Here is a 24,224-nt window from a genome sequence, read left to right as displayed (position 1 = left end):
CCTCCATTTCTCAATCCATACTTTAATCAGGTTTTACTTTATCCGCGAAAAAAGAAAATATATTTGCGACAAACAGTGCAGTAAAACAGCGCCGGTAAACACGGATCGACTGCTCTCAGCTCTGTTTTAAAAAGTTGAAATCTGTGTAAGGAGGACTGTTGAAGTTTATGCAAACACGCCTATTAAGGAAAACCTAGTCCCTTATTTTAAATTTAAAGTTAAAGTATATTTAAAATGGTGCCAACCCATGGAGTGGATGTAGAATGTGAACTCATGGGAACAATAACTCTTAAATCAAAGACTGTATTTTATTAATTTTTGTTGTTCAAGGTCAGATGATTTGCTGAGACTGGAAGGTAAATCCAAATAACAACAATCTGGAATGGATGTGAATCATTTTGTTCTGTTAAACATTTTCAGCCGTAACAATCTCTGAAACTGCTTGAAAATATATTGTTCAGAGATGTTTCTTAACTTAAAAATCAGTTTTGTACCTTGATGCTCCAAAGGTCGCTTTGATCGACTGCTCCTGTTAGTCGTTTCATATTTTGATGTTTTTCACAGGTGATCTGTATTGTGCTCCATTCCTTAAATGAGCGAGAACAGGAGCTGGCGCTTTACGGACTGCCATTAATTTATCTCGTAATCATTGTAATTGCTTTCTTTCATATTAAAATTATAATCTATACAACTCAGTAATGGACTGATGGCAGGTGGCTAAATGTTCATTTAGTGATTCACTGAGAAAATAAATAACAGAGGACAAGCCTGTGACAGGCGCATGAGAAATCATTTTTCAATAATCTGCCACGCATCATGGCAGGAGACGCTGGCGCTGACAGCATAGATGAAATATTCGCCTCTGTTCTTTGTTTTAATATGGGAGGAGACCGGCCCAGATGGAAACGATAGTGTTTCATATCGATGCATTTTGGACAAGAGACTCAAACACATTCAGAGCTCAGATTAAGGCCGCGGCGGCTTCTGAGCTCCTGCAGCGTACAGTGAGAGCACATTTTTCCTGGAAACCGAAGAATCTCCGCTAAGTGAACTATAGAGGAGCGAACCTCGATCCTTATCATATAAAAACACTTTCTGAGCCTAAATGGTTTGCTTTAGCTGTTCTCGTCTAGCACATAATCCAGGCAGAAGACTTTGTAATCAGTCATCATTGTGCTATGTGACACTGGTATGTTGCTGATGAATGATACCCTCCATGCTACTCGATTGTCCTGTGTTTCCACTGGAGCTGTGATGGGCTTTTTGAGAGGAAACTAGCAGCAACTGCCTCGCTGTTCCTGAGCGAAGGTGGCTGTGGGGAAAAGGGGGAGTGTAGAGCTGGAGATTTATGGCCTAGAGGGAGATTGATTAGTGCCGTCACTAGCCCTGATGTACGGCTGGCAGTCTCCCCCACCCAACCCATCGCATTCGCTCACACGCACACACGCATGCAGCCATACGCTTCAACACACAGCTACACACACATCCAGACACCACCAGTCCCCCAGGCCTCTCCTGACAGTCCCCCAGAGCTGTTGCATGTTAAGTTGTAGCAGACAGACTGCTGTTTTCTCAGCATTACCTTTTTTTTTCTTTTTTTTTTTTGCTGTCCATAGATAACGCCATCAATCACCACATACACACTGCCCTGGAAGGAATGTGCCTGAGTGTTGCTACTTTCTGTGTGAGCCTGCGTGTTTGTTTTGAGGACGCTTTCGTAGACAGGAGATGCAGTTGAATGGCTGCGTGGATGTGCTGTTTGAGGCCGCGGAGTGACTGGGCTGGACTGTGCTCTGAACCCGTGTCAACCGTGCTGCCCCAGTGCAGGTGTGTGTTTATCATTCAGCACACAGAGCTGAGAGGCAGGCAGCTGTAGGCATGCGTTCCCAATTAAATCCTGGGTGAGAAACCCAGCCCGTTGAGCCCAGAGCCGGCTCCCGCCGGCTTACCGGACACGGCCGTGGAGCTTTGACCTCGAATCGTCCTGCTTAACTCACCCAGTGTTCCTTTCTTTCTCTTTTTCTTGCTCTTTTTCTGCTCCAGGTTGGCCGCAGAACTCCCCCGGCTGTAGTACTGTGCCCACCTCGCCATGCTGGCCTGTCTGCAGAGGAGGCAAAACCCTCCACCCCAGCACCCGGTGTGTGCCAGCAAGACCCTGGAGCCGCCGCAAGCCCTTGGACGGAAATGTGAGTAAAGAAAGTGACAGGGAGCGATGGAGGTCAGGAGTTCAGCTCGCCCAAAGCTAAGGAATGAGAGAGGCTTGTGTTTGTCGTTTGTGTTTAATCTATCAGTCACGCTGAATGATGGAAACGGGTAGTTAACCCTGACTGTGAAAAAGTGAAGGAAAATAGACTTTCCGGTTTCTGTGTGTCGCTGTGTTCTCTCTCTACTCTGAGGAATTCTAAACAGTTTCATTCGCTCTGCACTTAGACCTTGGATTGCCGTGTTGTTTGGCTACTCATTGTGAGGGGGCCTGTTTAGCCGTGCTGATTGTGCAGTCGTGGCAACAGGGCTGAACAGACAGTGTTTAACGTGCCTCACTGGCCCTGGGTGACCCTGAGGGTCTGTAAACATTTACAGTGTCTGGCCCTGGCTGTGCCGGCCGCCTGTAAAGCATGACAGCTGCTCTGTTTGCTCCCCGAGCACCACCCTCTGTCCACTCACAAAATGGTGTAAAGGGACAGAGATGAGCCAGGGATGAAAACTGTTACAGAGCTGGCAAAACTAGTTCTAACCAGTTTGGGATTAGAGAGAGCTGCGGCAGTCAGGCATCTGGAAGGTGAATTTGCCCCTAATTTTGTCAGAGCTTTTGGGTAAGCCTTTTACACTCTGAGCCTGTTTTCTGATGACGGGAAGGAAGGTCCGCCCTCCTTATTGAGCGCTTCGAGGGTCTTTAATGGCCTTTGTTTACACGGCAGACCTACGAGCTACCTCAAGCCGATTAAAAGGGCTGGCGGATGGAGAGCAGGGGAGCACTAACCTACCGGTTTTTACCTCATCATAGAGAGGCTTAGTGGGAATAGCAGGTTCTGTGCTTCTTCATCAGAGGGACATTGTATCAGGCCTGTAACCAGTCCAGTGAAAGGCTTTAAAGAGGCTCTGATGGGCTCTGGGTGAAGAAATGAAGCACTGCCCGCGCTCTTTCTCAGCTCCTCACTGGCCAATTAGCTACTTCTCAGCTCAACATCACACTCCAATCGCTTCCCACAGAGGAGAGGAGAGTCGCAAACAACAGGGTGACTGGGTGCTACCTCTGTCCTCAGATCTGGAGTTGTTTTCGCCCGTCTGTATGGATGTTTCATATGGAGCTGTGTAGGTGCGTGTGAAACAAGAGGGGGGATCGAGAGAGATAAACAGAGCTCCGGGCACATTTGGAAGGGGCAGCTCTTCAGCTGAGTGGGGTTCAACTGGGCCCACTAATGAGGTTTCAGAGAGAGGTGAAGTGAAAGGGAGCACAAAGAGAAACTGCGCAAAATAGAATTAGAGAAGGTAAAGATGGAGAGGAAGGGAGAGAAATGGAGGGAGTCCTCAACAGTCGTCTTAATCGATTCCCTCCTTCCAATTTCGCAGGATTAGCCCACTTCCTCCCAGGGTCCTTCATTGAGGAGCAGCCAGTGGGAGTCAGGACTCAAATCAATAGAGAAAAGAACAGTCTTCCCTCTTACTGACCCTCTCTATCTGACTCTCCCTCTCTCTGTCTCTCCCTCTCCCTCTCTTTCTCCACCTGTTAAATCCTTTGATTGAAAGACTACCACTGCGACTGACTTGAGGTTCATAATGAGGATGTTTGAACATAATAGCCTCCTTTCTGTCCTTGGAGGGGGAGGAGGCAGCAAGTGTTGGATTTCCACCACTATGCAGCTCTTGGCCTCAATAAGGCAATTGTTCGTCCAGGCCCAGAAGGGGTGCAGAAAGGCAGACAGTGGGTCTGGCTGCAGAAGTGGGCACACTCAGGTCACCATGCTGAGCAGGTCCCCATGATTGATTGTTCGTGGCCCGGTTTGTGCCAATGTGGAAGGGGGTTGTGGGTAAGGTGACCTGGGCTCTCAACAGGAGGCTGAATACCAGAATACACCCCTCAAAGAGACAGAGTGAGTGAGAGCACAGGAGGGGGATTACCTGGCAATGAGGTAGAGGTGAGCTGTGTCATTTGCATCTTCTGTCCTTTACACAAAAGTTGTGTGTGTGTGTGCGTATGTGTGCATGTGTGCGCATGCGTGTGTGTGAGCACCGGGGTGGCAGAGCAGTTGGGATGAGAGGGCGAGGAGGGTTTTAGAAAAAGCCCCTGCATGCAGATGCCGAGTGGCTGCACAGTTCATTGATGCGACTCCCATTAAAAATCCCTCATACCCTCAATAAAAAAGGACTTAACTGGCTCTACCATCAGCTGGAAGCGTTCAGATCGGCTCGCCAGACAATCAATTTCCCCCAAGCGCACAGAGCTTAGCGGGAGAAACGGGAGGCGGAGAGCGGGATGTTTCCATTATCACAGCCCGCTCTGTGTCTGGACTCGGGGGGTTGGGGGTTGGGGTTGGGGTACTGTAGAGCGGGGAGCGCAGGGGAGAGAAGGGAGGGAGCGGCAGAAGGAGGTGGGGAAAGACAGACAAGTAGAGAAGAGAGAGAGAGAGAGAGACGCAGAAAGGGAGACAGAGAAGCTGGCTTTTCAAAAAGCCATTGACCGCCTGCCCTTAAAAATATCATATTGGATTAGCCTCACAGAGACGGCCTTTTGATATTTTTTTCTTTGGCCGTAGAATTAAAAGGAGTGCAGAGCATTACTTGAATTATAAATCATAGGCACTTGCTTTCACTGCGCCCAAATTCCGCGCATATGTGGCTGCACTCTCAAGCGCCAGCCCCTGTCATTTTTAATTAAATCCCCCCTTATGGGTGACATTTGTAGCTTGCCCCCTCCTTCGTCCTCCCCTCCACGTCTCTCTACCACTGCCCTAGATGGAGACATGAAAGGCAGAGATGGCAGCGGAGCCAGGGCCTCTCATCGTGTTGAGCCCCAGAGAGAGGGCACCCATCCAGACAGATGAGAGAGAAAGACCCTGCGAGGGGAGAGGGGTGAATGGATGCCACTGACCCCGGCCGCCCTCAGCCAGCGGCGACGTCCCTCGCTGCCCATCCCTCTCCTTGATTGTCGTCCTCTGCTTTGGGTCTGAAGGTCTGAAGAGCAGGGGTGAGCGTAGCAGCCCTGCTCCTAGAGGAGAGAGGGAGGTGCGCCGGACCAGTGATGAGCAACACTGAGATGGCTGGACAGGAGGCTAAGCAGCCCCCACCACTACCCTGCCTCCATCCTGGCCCAGCCAGCAATTACTCTGCCACATGTCAGCTGAAGAATAACAGGTCCAGAACCCCTCAATTGACTGCTTGATGGGAATATTTCTGCCTGGCTGTTTTCCAAAATAATATCTTTTCAGATTTCAGCAGCTTTTCATTTGTTTATTCATTACTTAGCAGTTGCATTTGTCCCAGGCATGACATTTTCTAAGAATGGCATTGTCACACTGGGCGTGCACGTTTGTGTTCTTTATCCAGTTGAAGGTTCTGCCCTTGTTAACCACACAGGTCATTGCCACTCCCTATTTGCCTTATAATTGGGTCATGCTTTGGGCAAAACCTGGGTGTTCCCTCCTGTGTCTATCCCCAGCAGGGCCTGGCTGCAATTCACACACACACATACTTTTGGTTACAGCGCAATGACTTATGTAAGTCTAATTAAGACAGAAACTGTTTCACCTCATTACGAATGCAATTGTGGTGAAATCAAACTCAGAAAACCAGTTTTGTCCCCTGTTAAATGTCTCACGCCTGCAGCCGTAACCCTCTGTGACACCACCCAGGAGGCCCGAGGTGCCAATCAGCCAAGTGTAGATGAAAAGTTCCCAGAAGGCCTGATATCTCAGGTTCATGCTATGTCAGGCCATGTTCAGCCCTCTTCCAGCTTGAACGACAGAGACAACCTGGCCATGTCACACACAGCCTGAGGACATGACACGGAGGTTCACCTGGGGATTGTAGTTTTCCTAATAGCCCTCTGCCTCTGCAGCCAGAGCTGCCAGAGCCATTAGTTTGCTTTGCTTTTAGCAGCTTCTCTTCCTAAGCCGCACTTCGGCGGAGAGGGAATATGCTCAGGTAATGACCTCCAGCCACCTCTCTTCCACTGTTGTCTGAGGCCGTGCGAGACATAACAGGGGAATTAGCTGGCATATCAAATTGCAGCACGTTGTTCCAACGGCTGTTATGTGGGGGGAAAAAAAACAGGGGAGAGTTTTCAGTTGAATATTTAAAAGTGGTCACATGCTGCAGCAGAAATAACAACCTTTTCCCTGATTGCCTCAGTACCCCGGAGGTGGGGGGCATAAAGTGGAACTGGGGGAAAAAGAATGGAAAGCGAGCGAGGGAGAGAGAGAATCTGCATGCACTTGACCTTTTCCCACTGATTGAACTACCTCGTTTCTACCTCCCATTTGGAATTCCACAGAGTGCCCACAGAGACTGTCATTATTGCGCAGTCTGCAGCAGGGAAGCAGAGGTCATGAGGTATTTTTCATAGTGAAAGGTGATTGACAGCTATCCATGGCCTGCCTCCTCCTGGGCGCCTACTTATGCAATCTCATTTTGGGGATCGCTGGGTTTGCATAGCCACATGAAATGTGTCATTCGCACTTTCATCACAGTGCTATATTGCAAAATCCAGAGCATTAATAGAGTTTCATTTTATTTCAGAGGGACAGCCGTGTCATGTTGGTTGTACCAGTCATACCTCATGCATACTACAAGCTCTCTTCTGTCATGTTGGCGTCTCAGTGCTGGCACACAGAGGATCATTTCCGGCTGGTGGCGTCCCACAGAGCCATGCCTTCCCTCTGCCCTCTGCCTTCTGCTGTGAACACGGGGGGCGAAGCAATCTTATTGCCTCGGGAGGTGAGCTTGAGGAAGAGGGGCTCCGCTTTAGTTTTGGTCACAGCGGGACTTGGGTCGAAAAACAGGTTCCTGGTTCCAAAGCCTCCGAGCTGGCATTTGGGCGTCCCAGGTGCAAGGCATCGACACCCTCTGTCTTCGCCTGCCAGAGAGTGGGGGTGGGGCGGGGGATGCGAGCGAGGGTACAGAGAGTGTCCGCACTCCCTCGCTGTCCCACAGGAAATGACACGCAGCCTTGTGCCATCTCTGAGCCGAGCCCACCACAGACTGACCATGAGAGGCGTTCAGGAGGTGTTGCGCGTTCCTGGCACGCTCCAAGTGTGTTTGAGTGGTCGCTTCATTGCAAAACTCAAAATAAAAAATGTAGTTTTGGTCCAACATTTGAATTACAAAGTGTGCAAGTAGGAAGAAAGGTTTCATTGTCCTTTTTAACTGGATTGCCAGCCTTTAATTACTCTATTTCTGTCCAGTCACTTTATCCAAACTCATCAAGAAGTTACAGCACATTTAACAGCATTAATCAAAATTTTATCTTTTTTTTATGTCTGCTGAATAAATATTGTGTAATATTCTTTAAGTAAACAAAAAAGTCTTGATTCTCAAGAGTGCATTCAGCAAGATTTACTTCACACACTGATGCAGTTTTTTTGTGTGTGTGCGTAAATCACATCTGCCATAGCTGTGTCCGTTAACTTTCAATTTAGTAAATTGGTCCACACATTCTAACTTTCACAGGAGGTGGATATTGATCTGTATGTTGTTGCTCAAGGTCTCCTTTAAAGAGTGTCCTCACACTGGGAAAATTTCAAGAAACGTCAAATTAAGAGTCGTCAGCGGCAGAGTTTGGTGTTTTGGTCCGAACCAGTCATCAGCTTGCACCAAATTTTAATAGCATCCCTGGCTGTGGCTTTTCAGTGTGCTCTAATAGTGCCGAGGGTTTGGCGGAGAAAGCATGGGAGTGCAAACTGACCACAGCACAATGCTGAAATCATCGCTCCTGTGGGACATTTTACTACAGTTTCTGCGGTTTGCTCGTCAGGCTCGTTCTCATGAAGGCCATCTTCGCATGCGTTTTAGGTTTGGGGAATGATGAATCACGCTTGCTTGGTTATAGGTTCAGGGTTAGGGTGTTTTCTTGCTGACCTCTGGATGCCAGATCTAACTCTGGACCTTGAGTCCTTTGAACAGATTTCCAACAAGCACTTTTGACTAACCTCTAACCCTGGAGTAAACCCAGGCCTTTACCCTGCAGTGTTTAATCTGTAAGGTTGTTTTCAATTTTTATCTTTGTTATTGACTTACCAGGTAACATGGAAGCAAACATATTACTGAAAGCCCCGCCAAACAGAAAGGTGTGACCCCCACAAGGTTCGCTCATTTTGTTTCACCGCAGTCCAACAGATGCATAAAATAAAAGTACATTAATTAAGAAACATTAAAGGTTTCAGCTTTAAGCAATACTTAAAATAAAACACGTGGCCTCTGTTAAATCCCTGCCTCCACAACTCCATTGACATTAAATCTTTCATAATGTTTTTTCATCTTACTGAAAACTTACCCATTTATGTATCTCTTTCCCTCCTCTCCTCTCCTCTCCCCTCCTCTCCCCTCCTCTCCTCTCCTCTCCTCTCCTCTCCTCTCCTCTCCTCTCCTCTCCTCTCCTCTCCTCTCCTCTCCTCTCCTCTCCTCTCCTCTCCTCTCCACTCGCTGGCATGTGTACTGCAGCCGAGTGCCTTGTTGTCTGTGCAGTGTTAAATATTAATTGGGAATCAGTGGAGGACTTGTCTCCTAAATGATAGAACAGAAGGGCCCAGGCTTGCCTCAGGCAGCCTGCAGGCGCCTTTCTTCTTCCATTTACCTGCAGGCCTGCGCACCAGCACTTCCTCCAGTCTGACAGGCCTGCCCAGGCGCCTCCAGCCTCCCCTCATCTCTCCCACTCTCTCCCTTTCTTCCACCTCCTCTGCTCTCCGCACCGATTCCTTTTCTTATCTCTGTGTGCACTTACAATCTCTACCTCTGGGTTCCTTTACGCCGAGCCTGTGTGTGTGTGTGTGTGTGTTTTTGTTGTTGCTGTGTCCATTTGAGTTTGTGCATGACTGTGAATGCTGCTTGCTCTTGGCTGTACATGTAGCCCTTTGAGAAAATAGTGTCACAGCGTGGCATATTCTCTTAAAGACAGGACAGGGAGGGCACAGCATAAATCTTTCAGGTTGGGATTTTCGCCTGTTGTATTTCTCTCTTTCGTGTCCTGTGCTGCTCAATGGTTTTATCTCTGTTTCTTCTTCCTGATGTTTCCCCATACCTGGCCTCTTCTGTGAGCCTCCCTTTGTTCGTCTCTATCAGCCATGTCATCTGGAGAGGTGTACCGAGACAAAACAACTGGCACCAGCTGCTTTTCGGTGCACTGGCTGCCTCTAACTTGCGGATGACCCTTCTGGACTTTGTTAATTAAGCTGCAGAGATTTGTTTTGGAAATCAAAGCCGTCTAACCTGTTGTTGTATTTTGACTCCGTGTCTGTCTGCACTGGAGCACAGCTTTCCACAAGGTTCACTGAGGGTACGCTGTGAAGTGGCAGGGCTGAATGTAAAATGGAAAAACCTAGAGAAGGAGGAGAGGGCAGCAGAGAGGCAGGGATATAACTGGAGGAGAGTAGGGGGTGGGGTTGACTTTGATGCCATAGGAATGAGTTCACAGGCTCATGAGCACAGGCCTAATCGCACATGACAATATCGGCTGGTGTGCCAGTCGCAACGCATAACCACCCCGCTGCTTGTGCTGACTCGGGGTATTTGCTGATAAAGCTCTGCTTTCTAGACCATGCTGTATGCACAATGAGGGTGGCCCAGGCAGGCCTGAGGGCTGGCTCATCACAGGCAGCCTACAGACCGGGGGCTAGGTCCCCCCATCTATACAGAACTGTGCACTCCACTAAGCCCTTTGGCCAGACTTGATTATTAAACAGAGAGCAGTTTTGTGATGAATATAGTTATTTTTTCCATTTATAATCTATTATGTTGCCCATCCAGGCCCATAAATTATTGCAAATGGAAAGAGCCTGGCGAAACTGGTGCCTGAAATGAGGTCGTGGCTGTGTTCACACTGTGAAATATTCAGGGTTGATATTTTTCTATTGAAATCCCTTTTTTTTCCTTGTCCTTCTCCTTCTTCTTCATCTTCTTCTTTTTTTTTTTTTTTTTGGCTGTCATGGGAACAAACATGGAGCCGGTTCTTTTTGTTTGGCCGTTTTGTTTATAGAGTGCTGTGTGTTGTGTGAGTTAAACATGTCGCCCCAGTTTCTGTGTTTTGTTTGGTGCACGGGTGTCCCACAAAAGGCCTGACATGGCCGCTGCTGGCCTGCATTCCTGTGTGGCTCAGAGAGGACGTAAACTGTGTTGTTTTTGCTGGACAGATCGTCAGTAATTAAGACGTGCAGTGATCTCCTTCGATTTAAAGGGGGAGCCTGTGATTTCTTGCGTTAAAAAATAACATAAAAGGCCTAAGATATCTGCCTAAGTATCTTTTTGTCCTTTCAAATCTTCACAAAGGTTAGTGCTGATAACAATGTTTTTAATTCCAGAGAGAGGCAGCAGGTCTGCTTTGGTGGTGCCAGTGGTGTTAATGGGGCAGGAATGCAGGACGAGTGCTTTCCCACGCTGTTAGTTTTCCTCTGCCGGGCGCGTTTGAGACGAGCCTCTGGGCCGGCTAGGCTCTGCTAATGCAGCCAGAGTGCAGACAAATGGAAAGTGACACTTGTGTGTGTAGAATGGTATTTGTGGTGACGCTTTGACTACAGATAATAAAGTGTTCGCCCTGAGGTGATTTCGCCCGGCAAGCACCCCAGATGAAACTCACTTACTCAGAGAGGGAGACGGAGGAGACAGAGAGGGGGGGTGAAGAGACAGAGAGGAGGGGTGAAGTGACGGAGAGGGTGGAAGAAGTGATGGAGAGGGCGGATGAAGGAAAAGAAGAGATAAAGAAAAATATAGAGAGGAGGTAAAGAGGATGACGAAGAGGAAGTGCAGCAAAAAGATCAAGAGAGGGAAATTCATGGATCAGAGGGTCCAGAGGTCACAGAGATTTGTCCCTTTGGCTTCACATAGTTTTAGTTATATTTGGAAAAAATAAAGAACTGGTACGAATCTTGTGTAGACTTTATAATTCTGGTGAAGTTATCAGTGCTGGATCTACTAAAGAGAAACGATGTCAGGTTCATCCGGAGGCTAAAATGTTTGGATCAACTGTTGTTAGCAGGATCTGTGTGTGTGTGTGTGTGTGTGTGTGTGTGTGTGTGTGCGTGTGTGTGTGTGTGTGTGCGCGCGCTCGTCTGTCTGCTGTCTGTCTGTCTGTCTGCAGGGCCATGTGTACGGCGGGGTCCTTCAGGATCAATCAATTCTCAGTAATTTCCCCTACAGCCCATAAAAGCCAGGTCTGTCTGGAAGGAGCATGAGGTTGCCACATCAAACCAGCTAATTAATTTTCATGGCTGATTCAGTAACATCTGGCTTTGGAGATAAATTCTAACGAGAAAATGTAAACATGACTGTGTCCTGGCGGTATAATATTTCAGTTTCTTGGGAGGAAACCTTTATAATAGAAACCTAATTAGCTGTTTTGATCTGATACATTGACCACAATCGAGTTATACACCAGTGTGGAAGTGTGAAATAATTATTATATCAATACTATCAATAAACAAACATGTTGTGCAGAAAGTGACGGTGGATCTTGTTTTTCTCTGGTATTATCTGTACCTGCAGACCTTATCTCTCTCTCAGCGTACGTATTAACCGCACACGTGTGCCGCCTCACTGCGGGCTAACTAAATGACCTCATGCTGCAGTCTGTGTGAGGAGGAAGCCCAAATTAGGCTCTCAATTTGGTATTTCTTCCATCTGCTTGTGCAGGAAATAGATAGATTAAATCTTAGATGAGATTGGGTTTAATGAAATGAAAGATTAGATTTGGGAGTTTAGTCCAAGTTTTTTAAATCTCTTTTAATGATTAAATCCATTTTTGACATTGTGCCATGTCTGCGTGCCTGTGAAGGATCAGTGTGCAGATTGCTTTAACATTCTCATTATCCTCTCTGCTATTTGTGAAACATGTTGGCAGGTTAAAAGTCCAATATGTGATTGCAGTATGGCACCCCCTGTTGAAAAATGTTGTCCAATTACTGATTTTATTTCTTCATTCGATTCAGTTATTTTCTTCCTGTTTAGTGAGTGAGGTTGGAGTCAGAAGTAACACTGTGTGACTGTGACATATATAGTTTGCTTACTTTGCAAAATACCAATTTTCGATTTAAATAGTTGCGTAAAAAATGACAATCAGTTGGTCGACCCCCTTAAAAGTAAACGTGGGGAATTTGGAAAAGACAGAGAGGAGTTTGGGGAAGAAGGCCACACTTTCTTTTCGTCTTCCTGTCTTACAGTTCGCATTTGTTTGATGATTGTGATGACACAAGCAGTCGTGAATTCAGACAGCTCTATCCTCTGAGAAATCATTGCAGTTTGATTTTTATCTTCGCAATTATAGATAGCAAAGGCCTGACAAATAATTGCCTTGATTTTTTTTCTCTCTGTGTTATTGCACAGAAAATCAACCTTGAGATGAACAGAGGGAGATGAGTGTTCCTAAAAATGGCTTTTCTGATATCAAGCAAGCAGCAGGGTTCCCTTTCCCCTAACGTGCACTTGAATTGATTAGTCCTCTGGCTGAGGGCATATTCAACATGTCTGCCCCCCTGCAAGGCTGCTCTACCCTGTTGATCACTGGCTCATACATGTGCTTCCTCTGCTCCCTCTCTCCTCAGGAAGCTCCTGTGGGGTACTGAGGCTTTGATTGACTGGCGGCCGAGTCCACAGGACGCCTCTATTATTATCATCTCTACCTCTGCAGAGGGGCGGGGGGCTATGTCCAGGGGGTCTGGCCGACAGCCCCCGCTTTGTGTGCCCGATAGTCAATTAGAGGCAGCGCACTGCCGGATACGAGTGGGATGCAGGGTTAATTGCAGAGGACCAAACAGCTGGCTCTATCAGGGCCCATTGTGTTTGCAGCAGTTGTCACGGCAATTGAGGCCTGGCTGTAATCGCTGACTAATCAGCCCTGTGCCAGATGACACCTCCATTAGCACAAGGCAGGTATTGTTCAGGACGCGAAGCTGCCTCTGGCTTCCCCCCCGCCTGCCCGTCCTTTTACAGCAGGCTCATGGAGGTGGAGAGAGGATGTCATAGACCCTGATCCTATCTGCTAAGAGCTAAACAATAGCCGCGGGTCAAGGGTCCCTCCATGGAACAATGCTGTTGAATCTGCCCTTTCTAGGCTGCAGCACATTTGACAGGTCATACTTTTTCTGCAAGCTGAGGGATTCTGACGTGAAGGGTCGTTCTAGCCATGAATTATTAATTTGAATAACTTACAATTACAATTAGGGCAAAGTGTCCATTAGTAGTGGAACGTGAAAAGGGGCGTCCTGCTGGTCCAGTGGTCTAAAACACGTATCTGATTTAAAAATCCCCAATTTGAATCCCCTGATGCCTGAAATTCACCCCAAAAGAATAACATCTTGGGAAAAGAGAGCCAGCACACATGCTGCATGTAGGTTGAAAAGATACACTATCAGTGTAGCAGCTAATGTACTCGCTCGGCTCACACACATTTAACAGGAGCCGTCCCTCTCAGGGGAAAAGGCTGCCAGTGAACCCCCTGTTTTCTTTCATCTTTCTGGTTCGCCTCTGCTCCCGTTGTTTGCCCCAACCTCATCACAGACGCCTCTGTTTGTTTGGGGCCGAAGTTAATGTGTACTACGCACTCGTTGTTCTGTGAAAACTTAATTGCAGTTCAACCAAACGGTCCTCTCCTTTCATTTAAACAAGCGCCCCCCCCCCCACACACACACACACACACACACACTGCTCACCAGTGTACATGGTCAGAGGGGATCAAAGCGTGCGGTAAGTAGGGATACTGGCTCGCAGGAGTGAGTGAGAAAACGCCAAGGGCTTTTTGATGTGTTGGAGCATTTTCTCCACTAATAAGAAGAAACTTCTCCAACCTGCTCATAATTTTAGAACACTTGGAACACTAATAAATGGGAGCAAGGGCATTTCAGGCAGTTCTCTCAGATTTTTTCCTCTGCTTATTCATTTAAACCTCTAATTAAAATGCAAAGCATTCTCGTGGTCCTCTGGATTTGGTGCTGCACTCTCGCACAGCCTCTGACTCCCTATCTCCTCTCCCTTTTTCTCCACTCCCCTGCTACACCCCCCCTTTTTTTTCCACCTCACCTAACTCCCTGCTCTCATACTCTCTCTGACTGCCTTTGCTTCTTGTGATCAACACAATTTGACCTCTCACTTGGAAGAAGTGCACAGAATTTAATGGATTTTTTACAGTCTAATCTAACCAGTTCCCTCTTTATTGCTGTTTTGTACCCAGTGGACCTCATCTTTACCAGCCACCCCTCCGCACCACCACCACCTCCTCCACCCTCGCACCAAGAAAATTAGTTCATCAGAATTCAAAATGTACTGCTGGCTAATTAAAGGAGTGTTAATTGAGTGTTCAGAATTGGGTACCCCCTTCACCAAACGCACACAGATACACACACACACACACATGCGTGCATACACAGAAGCACACATGCAATCACAGTGACAGCACGGGGGTACACCAAGGACGTCGCGCTTGGGGAGTTTCATGCCAATCAAAAATGGAGAGAAAGGAGAGTGCCCATCCTCCAAGTGAAATGGGATTTCTAGATCATATCATGGCCTACTGCAGCTCAGTCTGCCATGTTATCCTATCCAAGCCTTGCTATCTCTGTCTGACCGCTGGATAGTGTAACACTGCACAGATAGCCTCTCTCACTGCGTGCATCGTGCTAATGAGGGGTGGCATTTAGAGATGTGCTGCTCTGACACATGGGCATTGTGTGCCAGGCACTGGGTGATTAAGGACGAAGGTCAGCCCATTAATTGCCTCCCTGCCATCTCCGCTCCCTGGCGCGTGATCTCTCAGAACTAATGCATGTGTTTGCCTGAGCTTTTATCTCATCTCCAGCGCAGTTCAATCATATGCTTGGTTTGTTTACATTCCTTTCATGTGAAAGTTTTTTTTTTTCCTACTTATTGTAAAAGCAGCACTAGCCCAGGTTTCCCTGTTCATTTACTATAAGCTGTTTCATGTGCTTGTGAGTGCACATAGCCTCCTGCTCTCAGGAAGGGAAAAAGCATATTCTTCCATCCCCAGGGGAAATAATTAATCCTTACAAGGCTGTCGCATGTCGAAATGAAGCGAGTGTGAAGCATTTAGCCCAGGAGGCATTGCAGGCTGTCGCCCGCACAGGCACCTGTTGTTGTCCCTGCCCTACATTTCATGAGAGAGCGCTGAGCAGAGGATAACAACATGCTCCACTGATGGCAAATGAGACACACAACTGCAGATGCAGGCTCGTGTGTGTGTGTGTGTGTGTGTGTGTGTGTGTGTATGTATGCATGCGTGTGTCAGTGTATGTTTTTGCCTTCCCCCCCCCACTCTTTATCGTGCATTGTGTTTGCATGCACGACCACGCCGGAGAGTGTGCACAGGTGCAGGAAACCCCCTACCTTATGAGGAGGTGAGGGCTCACACAAAGGAGGCAGTGTTGGCTGCCTCAGAGGGTGTTTATCAGCCAGCACCATCTGTATGCTGCTGCTCATAGCTGTGATCTACTGCAGCCTAAACCAATAAGTCACAGAGCGCCAGCCTAAAAAGAGACTCTCTCCTTTAACCTCCATGTCCTCACTTATAGACTTACTCCTCTGGAGGAGAGAGATGTGGAGACCCTGCACATCAAACACACAGTGTGTGTATGAGAGTGAAATTACACCTCAGTCTGTGGCCATACTTACTGTAATCAACTTTGCTATAAAATTTATACCATGGAACTTTTTAAAGAGGAAGCTGGAATCAGAAGCATCCAGATGCTCATTTGCCTCCTCCTCCTCTTCTTCCTTTATGCCTGTGGGTTCTAATAACCGGAAGCCTTTGTGGAGCTGAGATGGGTTTTGTAGGCCTGAAAGGCCTCTAATCCCTGTGGCCTGTGAAGTGTGAAACCCTTTGATGCCAGGTTGGTGTGCCAAAGGCTCTGCCTATTGACAAACAAGGGCCAAGCTGGGAAAAGACGGAGGGAGAGGGCTTTCTCGTCTCTCTCAGAAGAAACGCAGGCTCAGGCATGGAAAATATGGACTCAGTCAGTGAGAAGGAATAGAATTAGCCACCCTTTAATGAATTTCCTGGCTGTTTTTATAGTTTTTTTTCCTCATGTGGCAGTAATTAGGTGGAATGATGGGCATATTGCAGCTGGGGGCTTGTAGGGGCGGCAGGGCACAGGCCCTTGATATGCCTGAAAGCCAAGTATCTTCCCTCATTTAGACCATGTGATGATCAAAGACAGGGTTTTTTTGCCCTCATGTAAAGAAGATCAGAAAAAAATGCTGCCATTCCATTTGCATGTGGATCAGCAATGTGCTTTGAAATGAGCATGTTTTTCTCTTCTGAGCAAATGAAATAAGTCTTCTGTCAGTTTTCCACTGCAAGTCAGAACATCAAAGCAAATGGCACTGCTGTCACCAGGGAAGCAGAGCTTTGCCTCAGTGAGGGTGGTTAGATCTTAGATAGGCTGACCTGGCACACTCAGCCCGGCCCATTAGGATGGCACCAGGTTCCCTCGCTCTGATTAAAACGAAGTCATTAAAGCCAGGCTGGTTTTACAAATTTAAATTCTAATTTCAAGTGTAGTGTTTCTGATTTAGAAAGCATGTTGTCTGCAGGATGAGCCAAACTGACTGGAATAGTTGGGCACTAAATTTGACTTGGGATATTCACAGTCTCTCCCCTCTGCTGTTAAATTCCCAATTTATTTCTTTTATGATATGGATCTTGTAGATTTAATCATTTTCACAGTTGGAGACCCATAGGGTTGTTGAAATGAACTCCCCATGCTATCTGTAATGGGAGCAAAGAAATGAGAATTGTGACTACTTGGCTGTGGAGTCTCTTTAAAATGATTTTGCAATTGCAAAGGAAATGGAGTGAGTCCCAGTCACAGCCTGCACCCTGCAGACTCCTTAGGTCGCCAGGACATTTGCTGACGGCACAGTTATGGCAGTTAATTTTTGTGCGTTTTGTTAGCTTTTGCATAAAAATGTCATTTTTGAAGGGGTTGCAAGTCATTTGTGGCAGCTGATATATTGCTTGTAAATTGAGTTCTTTTCCCAACCCCCCACCCTTTTTGTTACACTGAGCTAAGTAGCCATGAAATTGCCTGAATAATGTCGTTTAAATCCAATCTCACCGCGGCCCCTCACCTCCGTGCCCAGCCCCCAAACAATGACACATGGTGCGGTTTTTAGAAATTGCCATTTTCCTGTTTGCCACCTCAATTCACAATGGCCAAGCCTTGGCTCATTGCGCGAGGACCATTGCTAGTCTCGCTCGCCACGTTCACTGCTGAATTGAATTTTAGGATTGGATTGGTTTCATATGGCAAACAGTACAGAAAATTTTCATGTATATTTATAGCAAAGTCTTTTTTGCCCGCCTGCCATCAATTCTGCCATGTGTTATTCTGTAATTGTCAACTAAAGACATGTAATAACAATCTATATAACACAAACAAAACAATTGTTACTCTATGTTCAAAGAAAAACCATTGGCATGTCTAATGTTTGAGTTATTTGATCTCAACAATAATGCGTTTCTGTCTTTTTCAAAGCTTTTCAGCGTGTGTTCATCTGCAAACCAGTTTTTCTGTTTTATCCTTTAAGTTTGCAAATAGCAGCACTCCAGCATTCTTGACTTGGCTCTGGTCTGACACAGTTAACCTTAACCAGGCTAGTAATTCCCCGTAGATGTTTAATTGGTTTTTTGTGAGGGCCTCTCCACGTACTCCTCGATTGAATAAATGTGGAAATTCTGTGGCCAAGGGTAAGACCCAGTAAGTGATACCACTTATAAATCTCAAATGTGCCACTGCAATTAAACAAGCTTTTATCCCCTCCCCTTCGTCCCTCCTTGCCTGGTATCCAAGGCTAACCCAATTCAATGCTAAAGAGAGTCCGAATTAATTTCACAATGGACTGATTTAACAGCGCCTAAGGTACCAGGCTTTGACAGAATGAGTTTTTAAAAAGATCCATTTGTCTAGGGATGAACTTCCACAGGAGGGTGTGAAAATGAGATGGAAAGAAAGCTCAAATGGAGGAGGGGAGCGATGGAACATAAATGAATGTCAGCCCTGATTTACAATTTGCAAACTCTGTTTGGTTTCGTCGGCTGTGTTTCTGCTGTTTGCACCTGGTTTTATTCACCTGCTCCTGCAGAACACTGATGTTTTCAGTCTGCTTTAGATGTAGTCGGTGTAATGCTGCCAGGTTTTACTGTTGCAGCAATGTAGTGGTTATTGCAATTGATTGATTGATCTGACTTTGTGGCTGCCATTGCTGTCGGCTCCTTCGATATTTCTGGTAATTAAACCCCTGGTCTGCTGTTCTGTTCTTCTACACATGCAGCCATAAGTGGGTTTTTTATCTCAATCATTCATTTGACTCACACTTTTCTCTCTGTTTTGTCTTGCAGGTGAGCTGGTGGTGCCCACACATACCCCACGCTACCCCACCGCGGCAGAACTTGATGCCTACGCTCAGAAGACGGCCAACAGTCCTCTGTCCATCAAGATCTTCCCCACCAACATCAGGGTTCCCCAGCACAAGCACCTTAACCGGACTGTGAATGGGTATGACACCACAGGCCAACGCTACAGTCCCTACCCACATCTCCACACAGGGGGCTACCATGGTCTGCTTGCTATCGTCAAGGCCTCCTCCTCATCGTCATCATCATCAACATCCACCTTTGTCCCTTCAAAAGGTGTTCTCAAGAACTCGGAAGGCAGACGGACTAAACTCTCTCCAGCCCACATAGCTGTTGCCCCATACCCACCCCCTAGTAGTAGCACTTTAGCCAGTGGCCACGGCCAAATGGTATACCACACCGGGCCCTCAAAGCCTCCAGAAGGCCCAGGACTGTCTGTTCCCCCAAATGTCACTGTAGCTGGCTCAGTGATTCCTGTAACAGGGGGCCGAGGCCTGGCCCTGCCCGCACAGTCCAACCTCCCCTCCATCCAGAGCATCATCTACCAGATCAACCAGCATTGCCAGGCCCAGGCTCTGCAGCAGGTGTGCCAAGGCGCTGCCACAGCACCGTCGAATTCCAGCCCCTCAAAGCAGGGCACTACTGTCATGGGGCTCTCTTCTAGCTCCTCAGGTGGAGGCTACGTGGTAGGAATGGGTCCCCAGGCTAACATGGTGTACACAGGGCCCGGGCTGCCGGCTCAAAATGCAGAGGCGATGAAGACTGGTGTGTACGCGGATGGTATGGACTATATCCTTTGGCAGAAGCAGCAGCAACAGCAACAACAGCAGCAGCAGCAGCAACAGGCCGTGCTCCGCATGTACAGTGGAGGTAGTGGAGGAGGGGGCGCCATCAGCAAGTCCCCCGAAACTTGTGTTCCAGGGGGCGGGATTATGGCGGCCCAAGTGTCCTCCTCTTCCTCCAGACCTTACCACCTGACAGCGAGTGCCAGTGGCGGAGGCGGGCTGGACAAAGTCAGCTCTTCCCCTTTGAACTGTGTGGGTATGCATGGAAATTTCTCAGTGGGTCAATACTTTGCCCCGCCATGGAACAGTGTGCTGGTGACACCTGACAGTGACTGCTACAACCCCCAGGAGCTTTTGGGCACCTCCACAGGAGGCCCAGCCACGGGGCACAGAGAGATGGGCTACCCCCATCACCATCACCTCTACCACCACCATCATCATCATCATCATCACCCTGCTATAGACAGCGGGGGAGGTTTGTGCTGCAGCCTGCCCAGCAAGAGCTTGTGCAACACGTCGGTGCTGAGCAGCAGCTTGCAGTCTCTGGAGTACCTGATCAACGACATCCACCCACCCTGCATCAAGGAGCAGATGCTTGGCAAAGGCTACGAGACTGTGTCTGTGCCACGTCTGTTAGACCACCAGCATGCACACATCCGCCTCCCTGTTTACAGATAGAGGGGGAAGAAGAGGAGGAGGAAGAGAATCAAGAGTTGCGAATTTGTGAAGAAAATCAAAGAACAGAGATGTTTTTCTGGGTACCGTTTGTTGAGAGTGGCACTGCTTTAACTAGTGTGGGAGCTTAGAGAAGAGCAGTTGTTGTGCTGTGCGACCCTGGGTTCGGTGGTTTCCAGGCAGGCTGTGGGAATCCCAAATATGAAAGGTGGTAGTGATTGCCAGTGGGAGTGAAAAGGGATTTCAAGATTCTCCAGATGTTCCATTGTGTGGTTTGCCAATAGGAATTTTGGATTGATTTTTTTTCTTCTTTTTGTTTGTTGTTTTTTGTTTTTGTTTTACTTGCCTGAACATTTTTGACGAGAATCATAGGTTGACATGAAGTGCGTATGCCACTCGTATCCCCCTTCCAAATACTAAGGATGAAGCTACTGTGTAGGTTGTCACTGAAATGGTCTTAAAAGGGCCGACATTTAGGGCTGCTCTCAAAATCCAAACCTCTGTAACAGCACACGTATAAACACACACATAAACACATACAGATACACACATACTGATACATGAGGAGACTAAAATTATAGGCAGTACTCGAGTGGGTATGTACAAGGATCATAAGGTTGAATTAAAAGGATAGTACAATATTAGTTATTATTGCTGTTATAATTGATACATAAATTGCACTGCTTGAATCTTGTTAACTTTGAAGTTTGGAATTGGGTAGTTTGAATATGATATATTTAAGAAACTTGAAAAACTTGAACCTATTTTTTGTTGTTTTATATATTTGTAGGTATATTATATGCATCGGCTGCTATGGGGAAAAGTGTCTCAAATGCTTTTTTTTATTTTATTTTTTTTCCACTTTGTTTTTATGGTTTAATGATTCCTCCTTAAGCTGATGTGCAGTCTCTTATGTCCTGGTGCGAGGCATAGTCGCTGCTTTGGTTCTGTAAGAACCCGGTCGGAGAGCTCTTTTTCCTAACCAACACTGGAATCTACAATAAATCTTGAAATACTTATTTAAAAAGAAAATGTCGCAAAAAAAAATACACAAGATAAAAAGAAATGTTACAATGAAGAATGTGATTGGGAGGTTATCTACATAACCTGTGTGTTCATGCGTGTATGTGGCTGAGTGCATGCGCGTGTGTGCATTTTAGTTTGTGTTCTTCAAAATCCTCAGACTTTTTTTTTCTTTTTTTTTCAAATTGTGTCATTACAAGATTTCTACCACCAAGACTGAGAAACTGATTCACCAGTCCCATAGACATCATATCTGAGTAATGTACAGGAGATTTTGCTCCCTTGCATTGGAGGCTTTAGCTATTCTCTGGAGCGAGAGCAGAGCTCAAGTTCTCACATGACTCCTGTAGTTACAGTGCTACATCTCCTGCTTCTGTCCAATATTATCATAAGGACAGAGAGAGGTGGGAACACATGGAAGTCCTATTTTGGGGATGCCGCTCACCCCCGATCCTGCAAACAAAAACAAAATGAAAACAATCATACCCTGTCCTCTGGCGTCAGATGAAATGAGACGAGGCTCACTGCTTTTCCTTGTCCATTTCAGCCCCTGGTTGGGACACGTTTAGCCCGGGCCAATCTTAACTTGATGATTCAGAGCAGTGAAATATTTATTATGACTGTGAGATTCCCTTGAATGTACTGCACTTAAATTACTGCAATGTTTTATTGCCTTGTGGGACTCAAGTGAAAGAGAAAAATTGGATCAGTGCAGCAGTCCTCTGGTCTTAAATTAGCATTTCTTTTGTCCGTCAAATTTCAACGGTAAATTGAATTTAGTAACTGGAGAGAGAGTGACGGAGCTTTCTTGTGGGGAAATACTGGCATCAGTCTAGATTTATGAAGTGCAATTATTATGACTGTATTAACATTTTTCTCTGAGCTTACACCAAAAAATGTAAACTACAGTTGTCAATACATTCCCAATGTACCACATCCCTAATCCCTATCCTTTTTTGTTTTGAGGTGTAAAATAAATTTCTTTAAGAATATATTCAGAAGCCACGTCTTGGCTTTGAAGTCTGTCATTATTTTTTAACGTATGTCCTCTAGAAGTCAGTGGGAAATTGAGCCCGTGTTTCCGCAGCTCTGTGAGATCCAGAGTGGAGCGTGATGTGTGATGCAGATCCTTTACCGTACTGTAGCGATTAAACCTCAACTATGGAGAAAACCTAGAATATTTAACTGAGCATCACCTAAATGTTTACACTTTGGCCATCCAAAGATAAAGGACAGACAGCATTGTTGAAAAGAGAAAGGACTGACTCATGAATATTGAACACGAAGTGAAAAGCAGAAAATAATGTTTCTTTGATCATTTGCACTCCATAAATAGATCTGTCTCTCCCTTAAGATAACCCTTGTTTAATCTTAACTGTGAGCCTTAAATTTTGAGCTAATGGTGTTTGTAGACACGCTACTGTGTTTGAAGGCTGACAAAGATTTCAGTCGAAAGAATACCAAGCCCCTTGGCTTAAATTTGCACAGTAAGCCTCCTTAACATTCCAGTGAAAAATTTTCATGTTGTTTCAACAGCTTAATACCCCAGCCACAGTGTGATTCCAGCATATTTTCTGTCTTGTAGAAATATTTTGACAGATTTACAGATACATCCCATCCCTAAATCCCCTCCGTTTGGCTTCTGCATCCAAGCATTAAACCCTGTCACATGATGTTGAAGTGAAGTGGAGACACTTGAGGCAGTGGAGGTTCTGGTGTCTGGCCTTTCCCACCGGTGGAGGTCTGAGACACCAGGCCTCTCTGCTAATGGGAATATTGGGTGACGCCTGGCTGCTGGACACTGCCAGTGGAGAGTATTCATTCACTCAAAGGGCTGAAATCAAACCCCTTTCAAATAGCAAGGGGTTTCCTGTTAGGTACCGAGAGGAATCTTTCCATTCTGAGCCAAGTTCAACTGAAAAAAACAGGGAAACGACACAAAATAAAGGAATTTCTATTTATAGTCAGTTCCATTGTATTAAATATATGTTGGTGTTTAGCTTCTTTTGCCATCTTTGCTCTGCGACTGCATTTTCTACTGTACAGGCTCCAAACTGTCTGTCCCCCTGGTCTTTTACACACATTAATGAGTTCCTATTGATGGGATGCATCTTAGCCCTGCAACTCTCGTCCATTCCACAATTCCCGATTTGGACAATGGACGCTTAGCCCATATTAGGATAATAGAATTAAATTTCAAATAGATTTGTGCCTGAGCTGATCCGTGCACGGCTCACTCAGCTGCAGAGGCAGAGTGGCATATGGCACGTCATTATCTAAGCCCACCCTCCCCCTGTCCGGGGCCAACAGGGTTCAGCAGTGCTTAAACAAACTGAAGGTTAGGACTGGCTGGCTGGTGTTGAAGGGGAGGACAGCAGGGTTTGTAAGGCGGGGGGCGGGGGCGGAGGGGGGTTGCTAAATCACAGCCTCCACAGCGTCTCAGAGGGCCTCAGCACCGCACCATGGCGCCTGGGCTCAGAGGCCTGCTTGAAAAGCTGGGCTGTGTTTGATCGAGGGGATTTGTTTTCTGTTGGATTATACATGGTTGCTCCCTGCCTGGCTGAGGGGCCCTGTGCAATGTGACAGATCTCTGCAAAAGACAGAAAGAGGGAGAGAGATACAGGGAGGGATTTTGGGGTCAGAGAAGCCTCGAAGCATCAGTAATCAGGATAATTGCCATGTTCCTGGTGCTGGTTTCAGCCCCCCCTCTTTGGCTCTGCGGCCTCATATTCAGATTCGAGCTCTGAGGAAATCACGTTCCTCACTGAAAGACTTACTGTGCCTCAGTTTGCTGAAGTCTACTAAGTGAAATCTTCATTTGTAATTAAGTTTTTAATGCTTGGAAAAATGTTGCCCAGGAAATGATAAATTACGCCATCCGAACACCATCTGAAGGAGGGCGTTAAGATCTATACCGTATCTCTGTGGCTGCAGACTATTGACTGTTAACACGTTTTCAAGGGCAATGAGACACTCACGAGGATGGCCTGAGGGCAAAGTAGAGGGAAATTGACTTATGCTGTTTGTAAAAATCCCTTAGTAAATCCCAATAAGTCCATGAAGACCTTTACCCAGTGCAGACGTCCAGTCGCATATCGTGCACCTTAAATACTGCTGAGAAGGAAGGGGAGCAGGGTCAGCTCTTTCGCTCTCACAACAGAGGGGACGGGAGGGAG

The 24,224-nt window shown here is 46.7% G+C and overlaps 1 protein-coding gene across 1 annotated transcript in view; it reads left to right on the top strand.

Annotated features, from left to right (window-relative positions):
- fam222a (family with sequence similarity 222 member A) overlaps window positions 1-23,417 on the top strand; it is a 47,239-nt gene extending 23,822 nt beyond the window's left edge. The window contains exons 2-3 of the mRNA XM_041938021.1: window positions 2,044-2,186; window positions 18,551-23,417. Coding sequence (XP_041793955.1) covers window positions 2,090-2,186; window positions 18,551-20,028 — 1,575 coding nt within the window. The 5' untranslated portion in view covers window positions 2,044-2,089 and the 3' untranslated portion in view covers window positions 20,029-23,417. The remainder of the gene's footprint in view (window positions 1-2,043; window positions 2,187-18,550) is intronic.
- The last annotated feature ends 807 nt before the right edge of the window (window positions 23,418-24,224 follow it).

The sequence above is a fragment of the Chelmon rostratus genome, chromosome 5 (assembly GCF_017976325.1).
Source record: "Chelmon rostratus isolate fCheRos1 chromosome 5, fCheRos1.pri, whole genome shotgun sequence".
NCBI classification, from domain to species: domain Eukaryota; kingdom Metazoa; phylum Chordata; class Actinopteri; order Chaetodontiformes; family Chaetodontidae; genus Chelmon; species Chelmon rostratus.
This window is presented reverse-complemented; position numbering and strand designations above follow the sequence as displayed.